This window comes from Wyeomyia smithii, chromosome 2, assembly GCF_029784165.1.
Source record: "Wyeomyia smithii strain HCP4-BCI-WySm-NY-G18 chromosome 2, ASM2978416v1, whole genome shotgun sequence".
NCBI lineage: Eukaryota > Metazoa > Arthropoda > Insecta > Diptera > Culicidae > Wyeomyia > Wyeomyia smithii.
This window is the reverse complement of record NC_073695.1, coordinates 206,770,513-206,784,379: the sequence shown is the minus strand read 5'-3', so window position 1 is coordinate 206,784,379 and position 13,867 is coordinate 206,770,513. Positions and strand designations below refer to the sequence as shown.

General features: G+C 37.5%; 1 protein-coding gene across 2 annotated transcripts in view; it reads right to left on the bottom strand.

The window, feature by feature from the left end:
• LOC129722250 (ras-related protein Rab6) overlaps positions 1-13,867 on the bottom strand; it is a 59,972-nt gene extending 46,105 nt beyond the window's left edge. For both annotated transcript variants that reach the window (XM_055675559.1, XM_055675560.1), the window contains exon 1: positions 13,192-13,867. In XM_055675559.1, coding sequence (XP_055531534.1) covers positions 13,192-13,261 — 70 coding nt within the window. In that variant the 5' untranslated portion in view covers positions 13,262-13,867. The remainder of the gene's footprint in view (positions 1-13,191) is intronic.

Below are 13,867 nucleotides of genomic sequence, written 5' to 3'. Positions count from 1 at the left end.
TAATTCTGAATAAATTGTAGCAATTCTGCTATTATAATCAATTACTTTATTGTTTTTCAATTACTAAAAAATGAAAAAGAATACAGCTTTACTGAAAAATGCGTTATAGTGACCAGTAATCACCTTAATATCTAGAGTTATTCGTAAGTCTCTAATTCATTTATATTTATGTACAAAGAAGAAATAACACGTTGTGTGGATTTCTTCTACTGCAAAAAAAAATTTTTTTCACGTAAAGTTGCAGAAAAACTTATTTCACACCTAGGAATGGTAAAAAACTTTGCCGAAGTCGGATTTTCGTTGCTTCCACTATTGAATTTAGGTTTGTGGCAGTAGAACGGCCTTTATAGAATCTCATGTTCAGCAAAAGTAATTATAGTGGGATTTCGCTCCAACTCGATGGTCAAAATTCAATGAAACATTGTGGGTGTATAAGCCTTACTATCCTAACCAAATGCATTTTATCTGTACTGACATTTGAAAGGGTTGAGTTTCTTTTGTGATAAATCAATATAGCTGAATAATGACAAAAGATACAGGAAATTTGTCGAGATATGACTTCTAGGAAATTGTCTAAACATTCGTTTAAAGGAATAAAAACTTAATTTGAGATGCTATACTAAAAAAGTTTTTTTTTAAATAAGTTTTCCAGACAGACAATTTAATTGGCTAAAACTCTTCAGCAGAAACCAAAGTGGACACTCTTTCGAAAAAGAGTGTTCAACCGATTTTCTTCGTTCTTATAGCAATCGAATGGAAAATCGGGTTCGCCACAGAAGGCAGAATCACGAAAGGCAGAATCATGAAAGGCAGAACTCTATGACCGTGCACATAAGGCAGAATATATCAAAAGGCAGAATTTCGAAGGGCACGAAAGGCAGAATCAGTGATAGCAGAACCTGACTCACGATAGCCAAGTGCGTGATGGCAAATTGGTGCGAATCCTGGTCACGGTATCAAAGCTGCTACTCTACATTTATTATTTGATATTGGTTGGTAACCAGACATAATAACTAGTCACACAGCAATGATCAGTTCTGATAGGGGGTGCAATTCAAGCCTAATTATTAGATCCGAAACGCGCAAACTGGTTTGGCTCAGCTCCTCAAGACTCTCATGGCATCGCGGAGAGTAATCTTTCGATGTTAGGTATAACTTACACTAGTCTCAACGGCTTGTTGGTTATAGTTAACATAAAACAATTCATGCGGCGAAGACGCATAATCGAAGGCAAGGAATCGAGGCGGCACAAAGCCGCCGTGGTTTACGCGGTCCGAGCCGGCCGCCGACCCGCCGTCGGAAGCGGCGGCTTCTCGCATACAAACAACTGATCTATTGGTTTTCTAGGATTATTCAAACAGGTTTTCTTTCCCTTAGTTAAGTCCGAACGAGCAGTAGCGAGTAAGGACAGCATACACTTGGACAATAGAGTCGGCCGAAGGCCGCGAGTGTGTATTGTTTAAAAGAAAATAGACCATTCTTTGATTCTGCCATTCGTGCTCTTTGTGATTCTGCCATTCGTTATTCTGCCTTATGAAATATTCTGCCTTTCGTAATTCTGCTTTTCGTGAGTCTGCCTTTCGTGATTCTGCCTTTCGATTTTCTGACTTTCGAAGGAGACCCGGAAAATCATTTATGCATCATTCATTTATTATTTATATTTGATTGTCCGAAGTGTTATATGGTAAGGTGGTCGCCTATAAAAAAATCAATATTTTGTAACTGAAGTTAGTTTTGGTCCACTTTTCAAATGATTCTATTGATTTTATGTATATTTTATAGAATTACGCAAAATAACAAAAATCCACTCTGGTTCGATTTTACAGAATTTTAAAAAAATATTCGCACTGTAAAAAATGGGGCAAAATGGGTCAACTTGAGGGGTAAAGTGGGTAACTCAGTAACTTTGTACGGATAACAAAAAAAGCCTATGGATAAGCTAGAAAAATGAGAAGTCATCGCGTCCAGGTTATACCCCTTTGAGCCACACAATTGTGTAGGTAGAAGCTAACGTAAAACCAAACACAAATCAAAAAATTTCCTTTATAAATAAACTTGTTTGTTTTGGTTTATTGTTCTTCGCAACAGCTGTGATGTTTTCTCTGGACTTGTGAGCGATAAAATAATGAACATAATGTACAAAGAAAAAGAGAAGTTATTGCTGTAGCCACCTTTTACCTACAAATTTGTGTGGGCTCGGGCTTAATGAAATACTGCCGATGAGAATTTATTTAAATTTATTTCGCCGATTAATTCCAGCTACATTTCAAAGAACTCCTCCACGCCCTCGCTAAATTGACCCATTGACCCAAGAATCAACTGTCAATGCGACCCATATTGCCCCGTCTTTGGTGACCCATGCTGCCCCAATGATTGGTTTAGAGCAAGATTGTAATATTCATGTGTATTTTACATATATTTATGCTTAAAAGTATATTTATGCAACCTAAGTTTATTTTAAATTATCTAACGTACGATGAAAGAATACGGAAAAGGAAAAGCAAAAAAAAGTATAGTAAGATAGGACAAGCTATCTTGTCCTATCTTACTATACTATTGAAAATTGTTAAGCCTTGTTAAAACGCCCATTGCGACCTCTGATTGTCGACAGAATATTATACCTGGTTAACCGAGAATGCACTGTTTAGTCTATATATGAGCCTGCTTCTGCTCAAACCAATCAGTTTACTAGTGGATAGCCACAAGCAGCGGTAGTACTAGCAGCGGTGGATGCAGTAGTTGTAGCAGTGTCAGCGGAAGATGCAGCGGCACTACTTTCTTTAATAAAAAGATGCCTTTGTGCGGTAGCGACAGTACTTCCTCTTGTAAAAGGCTTCCTTTGTGTGGTAGTAGCACCATCAGCGGTGGTTATATTGGCCTGCACCTTCTCCAGCGAAAAACTGCTGTATTTTGCCAACACACAAACAGGGGTATTGGCACTAGAGTCTGACAAAGTCATTTTCAATTGACAATTATCAGGTTATAGTGACGCTTTGACCCGTCGCTTTCAATTGAAAAAGCTTTTGTATCATTCTCAAGCTCTTCGTGAGTCACAAAACTGGGGTGGCATTACGCAGCTCGATTCGAACGATTTTTGCTATTTTCGAGTAGGTCATATACTGCCAGTTATGCTTCAAGCTTAAAAGGAGCTGTCATTGTCATTTGTCCTGCGGCTCATCTAACCCGCAAAGTCGAAAAAATACAAAAACGAAACATAACGCCCTCCAACGATCATTTAGTTTTGTTCGAGTTGCTCGAAACGAAATGCGCAATGTCACCCCTACTCGGAAGCTCTTGCTTTGAGTTTGACAACTGAAGGGCTAAAACTGATACAAATGCGTTTCAATTGAAAGAAAAGATTATCACCGTCACTTTCACATGACGATTCTCAATAGAAAATGACAATGAGCGCTAACGGAGATAGGGGGCTTCCACACAGTACTTCGCGCAAATATATGGACGAGGTAGAAAAGAAAACCATGGCGATATGAAACAGAGAACACCAAAACCAGTTTCACAATCCGAAGTAATTACGCAGCGCCAGTGATCACAGCGAGAAATATTCCGAAACTTTGATCGGAACTGGCGTGACATATTCATTGGATGCCATTGCCGTTTTAACTGCGGCTTGCGGTATTAGAAAGCATCTAACGACTAGCATCAAAGGACGCGATGCAGTGCTAGTTTCAATTGAGACGCTGAAGGAAAGGAAAGAGTCTCTCTCTCCGTCACTCGCTCCGTCAATTGAAATAGTCTTTAGTTTCATTTGAAACTATCCGATGAACGACAGACGGGGAAGAGAGAAAGAAGTGATTCGATGACAGCGATGACAGCAGCTGGAAGAAAAAACTGTTCGAATCGAAGTGACAACGCGGAGTAATCAGTTTCATTGTTTTGTTTCGAAAATGTTGAGCCCTGGTTGGCACACAAAATCTGTCGTACGGCAAATTTTCGATGTGAAAATCCCCTGAAATATAACTATAATTTTCTTGATATCTTTCAGCATTCAGCACAAAAAAGTGCAACGTAGATGAAAGCAATTCTGAAACCCTTGTGAAAAATTAACCCAAACAGTAGAGGTCCCGCTTTAGTCTTTTATGTTGAAAAAAAAATTTTTTTTCTAGCACTAAAGAGCCGTTTAAAAATTATTCCCGATTTTTTTCAGTTTTCCTGATATTCACTGATTTCCCCCCGCCACCCTGACATCTTTTCACTGTGTTTTCAGAAAAGTTTTTTTGACGTTGGACTAACGTCTATATCGAAGTTAGGCACCTGAATTTGAAAATCTAGTAATTCAACCGGGGAAAACCAGGGAAAAGTGGTCAGGTTTTGAGCGCTTATATATCAGTCATTTCTTTTCAGAATTTCGAGGTTTTGGCATCAACCGATCAGAAATTCTTTTACGGTTGAATTTATGTAACAAAAATAACCTATTGTTCGAGATACACTATTGAAAAATTGATAAATCACATCGATTGTCTAAATCATATCGAGCAACCAATCACCACCTCTCTTCACAAGCACAGTCGACACTAACGGATACAACCGATCTGACTTTGTAAACAGTCTCGCAGCTTTCAACCAATAACGAGCTCGCTTTCGGTAGCTGCAACAGGTGTTTCAACACCGTTTTAAAATGCTTCTTTTATCATTACCACTGAACAGATTCTAAACACCAATGGCTTGATTGATAGGGGAAATATTGCGCAAGATTGTCATATAATAATTTAAATATGTTTTCGATACTAAACTAGTTAAAAGTTGTGTTAAAAGTCGTGCACATTCAACCAATCACAAGCTCGCTTCTTGTTTGCTCGCGGATGGATTTTTGCTTTGGGCTATATAATAGCTTGTGTCGTCTCATAGCAAGTGGAAGGCCTCATCAGTTAACAAGTGGAAGGCCACCAGGCCGGTCTTGTATAATCAGCAGCAGCGGCGGAGGTAGTGGGCAGCTGCATTTCTTCATTCAGTTCGGTTCTCCTTGGATCTGAGTTGGACCCCACCAGCGGTAATCCAATTCAGATATCGTTGGGTGAAAACTGCACGAAACTGCCAGAACTGCCAGAAACTGCACGAGCCAGCACCACCACTAGGAAAGCTACCGCCATTTAGTGTGTGTGCAGTGTGCACATATAGCGTATGTGCATCTGTATTGCTATGACATTTGCGATGATAGGGATGGCGCTGTTGCGTGTGTATGGCTAGCTATAGCGTGTGTAAGACACTAGCATGTGTAGCATATTATGGCTATTGCGTGTATATCTTAAGCGTGTGTACGGATAGTTATAGCTTGTGTGTGGATAGCTGCTGCGTGTGTAATGATTAGTTATAGCGTATGTATGGATAGTAATAGCACATGGTTGGATAGCTTATGCGTGTGTATAGATAGTTGTATCGGATGTATGGAAAGGAATAGCGTGTGTATGGATAGCTTCGGCATGTGTGTATAAAAAACTATAGCTACAGCGTGTGGATGAATAGTTTTAACGCGTGTTTAGATAGTTATAGCATGTGTGTGAATAACTATAGCGGGTGTTTATCGAAGATTATTATTGTCATTGAAAATATTAAAATGTCTTAACGAACACAGTTGTGAATTTGATTTTACAGCAGCGTTTTAACTTCTTCAGCCAGTCTTAATTCATCGAGGGAAAATTACTACCAATGAATGATCAACACTTATTTACTAGAAATTTGATTTAGATCAAAACGGGTTTTTTGAGTATCATAAATTATTGGTAAAAAGAGTTGCAAGTTTTCTCAATGAGCATTCATTAAATTTTCGTTTTTGTTTCTCGGTGCGCGGTTTTGATTTTGTTTCTCGCCCACAGAGAAAGAAACAAACTTGTCGCTATCGTGAAAAATAACAAAACAATTAGAAATGCTCTAAATCACAACTGAAGAAGTTAAGATATTATCCTGTCACTCGCCCAAACCTTGATAACAACTACCGAAAAACGTGTGATTGAGCTCTTGCTATATTGAGTTATTGAACCAAACGTTTTTGTTTTTCAAATACATGAAGTTATATGCTGGGCTGGAACTAACCTAGCATGAGTTTTATCGATTAAATGTCAAACAATTTTCAAATTTAAAATTTTCGTTTGAATCGTTCTGGGCTCCAATTTCAGATAGTTTTGTAAAGTTTGCTTTTTGCTTAGATAGGAAAATTTTACCAATTCGCTCAATTAAATGCGTGTCTTGGTAGTGCAGCAAACAAAGGGTTGATTCGAATATGTATGAAATGACAGCGATTAAATAAAAGATATCCATTCTTTTAGTATATATTATTATTTATAACGTTTTAACGTCTCAGCATTCAGAAATGCACTGTTAGATAAAATTGCAGCAAATACTAGAGTTGCAATTCTCTCTATTATTTGTTTTAATGGAATATAAGAATACCGTAGTCCAACGTCATGCGGTCGTGTCTTGAATACCACCCTCCTACTTTTTCCCACTATCGGGGATAGCACAGAGATGCGACAAGCATCATACCCGAAATTAATTGAAAAACGTGAAAAAAAATTAAACTGAAAAATAAATTGTCCTTTCGAGGACACATTCAATACTAACAAATCCGGAGTAATTCGTGATAAGGGCGAATCTAACAAACTGTAAACAAATAGAGATTTTACCGAGAACGTATGAAGTGAGCTACTGTCTACCTTCAAACTTCAAAAAAATAATGTATCTCTTTTCTAACTATGAAAAAGTACGATGTTTGTTAAGGGCGAAATCTACTTTATATCAGAACAAAATAGAATGAGGAATACGCCCTTTTTGTTGTTTACGTTAGTAAAAGGCGAAACTTGACTTCGTCTTGATGAATGGGCGAAATCAAAGTTGTCAACAAAATAAACATTAAAAGCAAAGGGCGTATTCCAATATAATAACGTTAATACGGCGTGTAGTAAAGGGCGATACTGTCGAGCCAATCAAAATAAGCTGCATAGTAAAGGGCGATACTTTCGAGCAGATCTAAATAAGGCGCAAAGTAAAGGGTGGTACTTCCGAGCAGATCGAAAAGGTTGCATAGTAAAGGGCGAAACTTTAAATTCTCGAATATACAATGTGAAGCGACTGAAATTCAAGTTTTAGGTTTACCATGTACAAAGCTAGAACAATTTTGCTTTCATTAGAGTATTTGGATGACAAATATATTGTTCCACCGTTATTTAGGATTTGAATTTTTGATTGAAAACTTTGTTTGTCTTTTTTGAGTTTTGTAGTCATTGTAAGATTCGCTCTAATCACGAAGTAGTCCGGAAATATTATTAGAAGAGTCAACATGCTCTCTTTCTTTTAGTATACTGTATTCAAAATGTTAGAACGCAATGACAAAGACGGTTGTAAATTTGATTTCATATTCATGTCTCAGCACGAACAGAATTTTCTTTTCCTTCTGCGATATAAAACACCTAACAACACTGTAAAAAATGTTGCGTAACAGAGTGCGGCATCTTCTGTTATCTGCCCCCATAAGACACTAAAACGCGAAATCAGGCATTGAAAATTGTCAAGCCTTAATTATGTAAACACTACTATTAAAAATGGTCAAACTTTGTTTAAACGCAGATTTGTAGTAATCTGGTTGGTCAATTCAATCAGTTCACTAGTTGATGGTCACTAGGACGAGCTTAACTAAGTAGCAGCGAAGGTACTAGTAGCGGTGGCTACAGCGGTAGTGGCAGCAGTGTCGATGGTAGGTGCAGCGGCACTACTTCCTTCAATAAAAAGATGCCTTGAAAATGGTCAATCTTTGTTGAAAAGCAGATTTCTAATCACTTTCCCTAACACGGTCGATATAGTATTATATCAAGTTAACCGGGAATGTACTCTTTGGACAATATAAGAGTCTGGTTTTACTAAAACCAATCAGTTTACTGGTTGATGGCCACTAGGACGGGCCTAACTAAGTAGCAGCGGGCAGCGGTACATCCGATCACTGTTACAAGAGGTTGATTTACTGCGAACTGAATCAAACGGCGCTCAAACGACCATTTATGGAGCCGCATGTTTATTGTTATCGATGATAGCTCCTAGTGGTGAGCTCACCTAGAAAACTAGTTATTCACTCGCAAGAGGCCGCGCTTCCAACGGCAAGTCGCCCGTTGGGTCATCTCGATTTCTAGCTCCCACGATTCATCTTCGCTGCGTAAACATCTTTAGTGTTTTTTTACTAGAACCAAAGCATCATGCTTCGAAAACTACCTCAAAAACTTATTATTTACCCTTCTCTATGCAATGTAGAGCAACACTCGAAAGAGTTCTATCTCACTTCATTATCATTTATTCAAAAAAATTGTTTCGTCATTTTTAAAATTAAAATATTTGAATTTACACAAGGTGTTTTATTCACTTTTTTCCAGAAAGTAAAAAGGGTTTATTTATAACTTGGATAACAAACGTAAAATCCTTATTTAAAAAAAAAAACACAAATTAAGCATTGCATTCCAGGACAGGGTGTCTAGTCAACTCGAAAAATAAAACTCCCTAATTTTTCTATTTTTTTCCAGAAAATTTATGTTTTTTTTTCATTTTTTTTACACTCGAAATCATTAGCACCTATACTGCCGGTACCCGGATAACTGTCCCATAATGAAAAACAACATGTTGAGCAAACGGCGATTTAACGTTATTCGTGAATTTTCGGATTTCCAGCAATTACATCCAGAACCAATGACCATAACAGTTCCATGGCACCACAAGTTTATCGTTGAGAACAAAAAACCATGGATGGAATTGGTTTTACGTTATATAACTTGAAAAAAGGCAAAATGGGACAAAACATGCGGGTACATTTCAAAAGTACCCGCATATTCTGTCCCATCACATATAAATTCAACCAGTAACCGGCGGTATCATTGGCAACGTAGATTGTATTACAAAAAAACAACATTAGTGTAGTTAATTAAATGACATACTTCTATATGCCTAAAATAATTCGATATACACTAATCTGGAGCAAAATTATATATTTGAAGTTTGTACCACTATGCAGTGGGACTGTATTGCGGGTACTTTTAATATGGGACAAAAACAACTTGGTATTTTTTCCATGTTTTTCCATACAAAAGTATCAATTTTAATTTTTTTTTCCAGAAAATATGATAACAATTAGGGTAAATGACCCAATAGTGGAGGAGCTAAGCACGAGTTATGCATGTTTAGCCATGTTTTGGCTAAGATAAACGAGTCTAGCTGGTACTTTTCATTATTTTCTGTTGAAATGGGCTCTACTTGATAGTTTTGCACCTTAAAATTGACTTTAAACACGTTTTGAGGCTTGAAATTAACAAAAATATGCTGTACGCTTTTGCTCCAATAGTTGCGGTAGAGTTCCTATAGTTGCGAATGCGTGCTCCTATAGTTGCGGTATATAAAACATTCGTGTTTGCTTGGTTAAATGAAGGTTTTTAACTCGCTTGAAGTGGTTTTTAATTGTTTTAGTATTCATCATGTTGTTTTTAATCGGTTGACTAGTAGGTTGGCAAGTGAATACAAAAATGCACGAAGTTAACCAAGAGACGGATTATGCACCAACTTGATCAGATTTTGGCAGAATTCAGTGAGAATTTGTGGGTATGTAGGTTTTATTAAACTAAACAATTTTGCATGGTTTTTATAACATTTCTCTAGACTAACATTTCAAAAGGGCTGAAGTTTTTGAGCAGTTTTTTTTATAAACCAACGTATCTGGATATTGACTGATATTGAAAAAAGTTGTAAAGGAATGACTTTTAGAAAATTGCTTGAAATTTCATATGAAGATATTGGAAAATTGAATTTGAGTCCTACATGCATGTAAAATAAAAAGTGATTTAAATTTTGATTTTTTCGATAGTCAATTTACCTAAATCTTTTTTGAACGATTTAAAAAGTTTTTCTAACAAAAATTCAGTCATGTTTATGGAACATTTTCAACGTAAAACAATGTTGGACATAAAAAAGACTAATAGCGCTCATTTTGAAATGCTTAGAAGAATCTTAGGCGACTAAAGGGTTTGTCTATAAACCTTGGTTTTTGGAAATCTGAGATAACAGTTTCCATATCAACTCACTTTTTTTTGAAATCTTTTTTTTTTGTTCAAGTAAAACTTTATACACTTTCCTAAACGTCTCTTTCTCTTGTGTTTCTCTTGAAAAACGCTAAAGTCTATTACCTCTGCTTCGTACCATGTCTGCGCCTACATTTTCTACGTTAGTGTTTACTAAAAGAGCCATCTAGTTTCTGACTGTTTCACACCAACATACTGCGAAAGGCACGACAAAAGAATTACAAGACCATAAGCAGTGAGTAAGCATCGGTTAAGAGGTCATACATAAGTAACGTAGCATTTTAGGGCTGAGGGCGGCAGACTTTGTGACCGATCATGTAAACGCGGGGGAAGGGGAAAGTGTGGTAATTTTTGAACCCAACCTTCCCCTTCCACAGTGATAAGTTACATCATTTAAGTATGTCCCCTAGTACCTACTTATCCTTAATATTCGCAATTAGTCCCACATAATCTTTTCTAATGAACGTAAATCAGAAATGCGGAACATACCGCAACTACAGGAGAACAGTATATCCTGTGATCCAATTTATAAGTAATTTATAGATAATATGATCACCAATTAACGAACTTCACCTGTGAAACAGTTTCTATATTAATCTATTATCTGGGAAAATAATTATATGAGTATTAATCGTACTAAAAACACACACATATCTTAAAAACTTTGTGGACAAAATAAGAAAATAGGTAGTGAAGGGTGCCTTCGGGGTCGGACTTCCGACTTCCGAACTTTCTTCCGACTTTACAAACACATAGAATAAATGCGTGTTCACGGTGTTCACACAACATGAACTGCGGGAATGATTTCAATGTATTTGTTTTTGTAAGCCGTAGTGACAGCGCAGTGGCGGCTGAGATGGTTGCAGTGTTGCGAGAACAACGAAAATAAACATCTGAAGTGAGCCTGACTGCCAGATCATCAGCGACGATTTGATAATTTTTATTTAAATGCACAATAATTTAAACGATGGATTTAAAAGCGATATCGCAACTATTGGTGCTACCACAACTATTGGATCATCTACCCTATGTCGATTCCCGATGATAACTCAAAAGTAACCAAAACCAGTATGGGACAGTTATGCGGGTACCGGCAGTATATGTGATACGCAAAGCTTTTTGTGATTTTGAAAATGATTGTCACAGACATAAAAATGCATTGAAGTTATTTTTGTTGTAATATAAAATTTCCGATATCATAGAGAGGACCTTGAGCAGTGCATTCGTGAAGATGTTTAGCTAACTTTTTACAGTTTTCATAAAAAATGAGCTTTTACAGATAATTAGTTTTCAATAACTTTTCTATTTTTTTCTTGAACAGAATTTTTTTTCGATGTGCCCATTTTTTCAGAAAGACAAAGTTATCATCTACAACTTTACCGAAGAAGTTTTAATAGTCACTGGTCAACCCAATCAGCTGCTTTCCTGGCAGGTTGCTCCATTTCGGAAAATATTTGAATTCATCGGTTTGCAACTGTCACGAAATCTGTGTTCACTAAAGCTTCATGTGAAACATTTTCAAGAAGTACGACATGGAAAAAAGACGTCCCTTTCAAAACGGTTGATCGGGTCAACATAATCTTAAGCATATGCTTGAATCAGTAGCTAGAAAGTGTCGAAAAAAATATACTTGTATCGTAGAATAAGAGCGGGTAAAAATGAGGGATAATAAATCGAAAACAAAACTAAATATTCCAATGCATAAAAATCATAATTGACCTTTACGTCAATTTCTACGTTGGCTTACAGGAAAACTCATTTAAGTCTCTCAAAAAGTTATCTTGATTAGGGGCACCAAAAATCACAGGAATGGAATGGAGCTCTAGGACCAAACCAGTGTTTACCAGTGTAATCTAATTAAATTAAAACCGCAAGCAACCTGATTTTTATAGAAAAAGATTTCAACACTTTAAAACGCAGAAGAAAAACTGCGGTTTTGAACTTAACCCTCTAGTACCCAAGTTTTTTTTCAGACGGACCTCGGTCAAATCACTATGAATCTTTATTAACATTTTTTAGGTATTTATTAAAGCTTTTTAGAGGTTCAACTGAAGCGTGTCTGAAAGCGGCACTGGGCACTAGAGAGTTAATTTTCTTTTCGATGTTAGTAATGTTTGTTCGTCACTATGTCTACAGTTTTTGACTTTTGAGAAAATGGTTTTTGTTGATTGAATCCTATCTTCGCTTCTCCGTTTTTTATCACACCCTGAATGAATTATTATGCTCATGCCAAGAAGTTTGGCCCCAAGAAAAACTTTCTGCAACGTTGTTTGGGCAATCGATTCGTAAGGCACAGAATGTTTAGAAGGCATCTCTTGGAGAAAGGAAATAAATGATCTTGAGTCATTGTCGAATAGTGTTATTATTGTCATTATCAGTTAAAAGCGAACAACATCAATACTATATGAAGAAAAAACATCAATACTATTGGTATTGTTTATTGGTATAGTTTATGTATACATAAAACTTTAGATTTATGGAAAGTACATTTAACAAAGTGTGCTCTTTGCTCATTGATGCTAGGTTCATTCTCCGTCTTCGTAACATTCTATTCGATTGGCATTGAGATTGAGTAGGTACCATAGCAGCTTCTAATACTGTTTATTATCGCTAATAGCAAGCCCCGAAAGATAATGAAAGTATTGTAACGGAACAAAAATTTACTCAAGACTTAGTATCTAGCTCTGAACTCCAGAAGAGCTAAGTTCTGTTACTGTTAATATGTCAAGTCCTCTCTGTTTCTTTGCTTGATTGTTATTGTTTTTTTTAAAGTGATCATATAAAGCAAAACTTGCAAATTCCTTACGCCCTCTCGGTCTCGACTCAGCTTGCTTCGCAGCTGTTCAATTAGCTCAGAGAGGCCCCGATGAACATCATCAGTCGCGTGGACATTAGTCATCCACAGTCACTTTTTTCTCTGAAAAGAAACCCAACTGACCGGACCGACAGCGCATTCATCAAACCGTAAGAAACGAAGCGATGAGATTACGGTTTTGCAACGAGAGAGAAAGAGGCCCCCAACCAAAAGGCGCTACACGTCACACTGTCTGCAAATCTTCGATACATGTTTTTCGCCCCTACTACAAGTTCCGATACGGATCTAAAGCTAGAATGGAAGCCGAATATTTACCACTTTGCTCGCCCAGAAACACCAGCTTGAACTTCCGCAGCGGATTGCCAAAATCGCCGGATGACGACATTGTCGATGGTTACTGGCTCTGCCTTACTAGGGGTTTACGCTTTACTGGAGTCACTCAACACGAAGCACTGGCTGCTGAGTTTCAATCGCCAAACTAGTTGGCAATCTGCACTGACTACAACTTTCCTCCTAAGGCAACAGTGAGACAACAGAACACTTAACTCTAGATACTTTTTTGCTTGAGCTCGCACTTTTCATTCATTCACTAACTCCAGAAAAAGCACCTCCGCATTAAGCACCAGTACACATATCACTTTTTTTAAGCGCTTAGAGGGAGGAGAAATTTTCTTTCACCCGAGCACAGAACACCGAGGCGGATTCCAGTCAGGCCAGCAGGGAGGAAAAAAATGCACTCCACCCTTCTTCGACGGGGAAACGAAACAGCGCCGCAAACGCACGCTACACACTTTTCGGATCAATAAACCTGGGTCACTCCGGGCCGGACCGTACACCGTTAAACGTTGTTCCACGAAACGCGAACTAGCTTTAATTTGCCGTGGTCGATTCCGACTGCAAGCTAACGGAAGGAACACTTCTGCATTCGCGTACTTGCTCACTCTCTGCGGTGAAAAACTAGTGACATTACACTTTTCGCTGACTTCGAGAG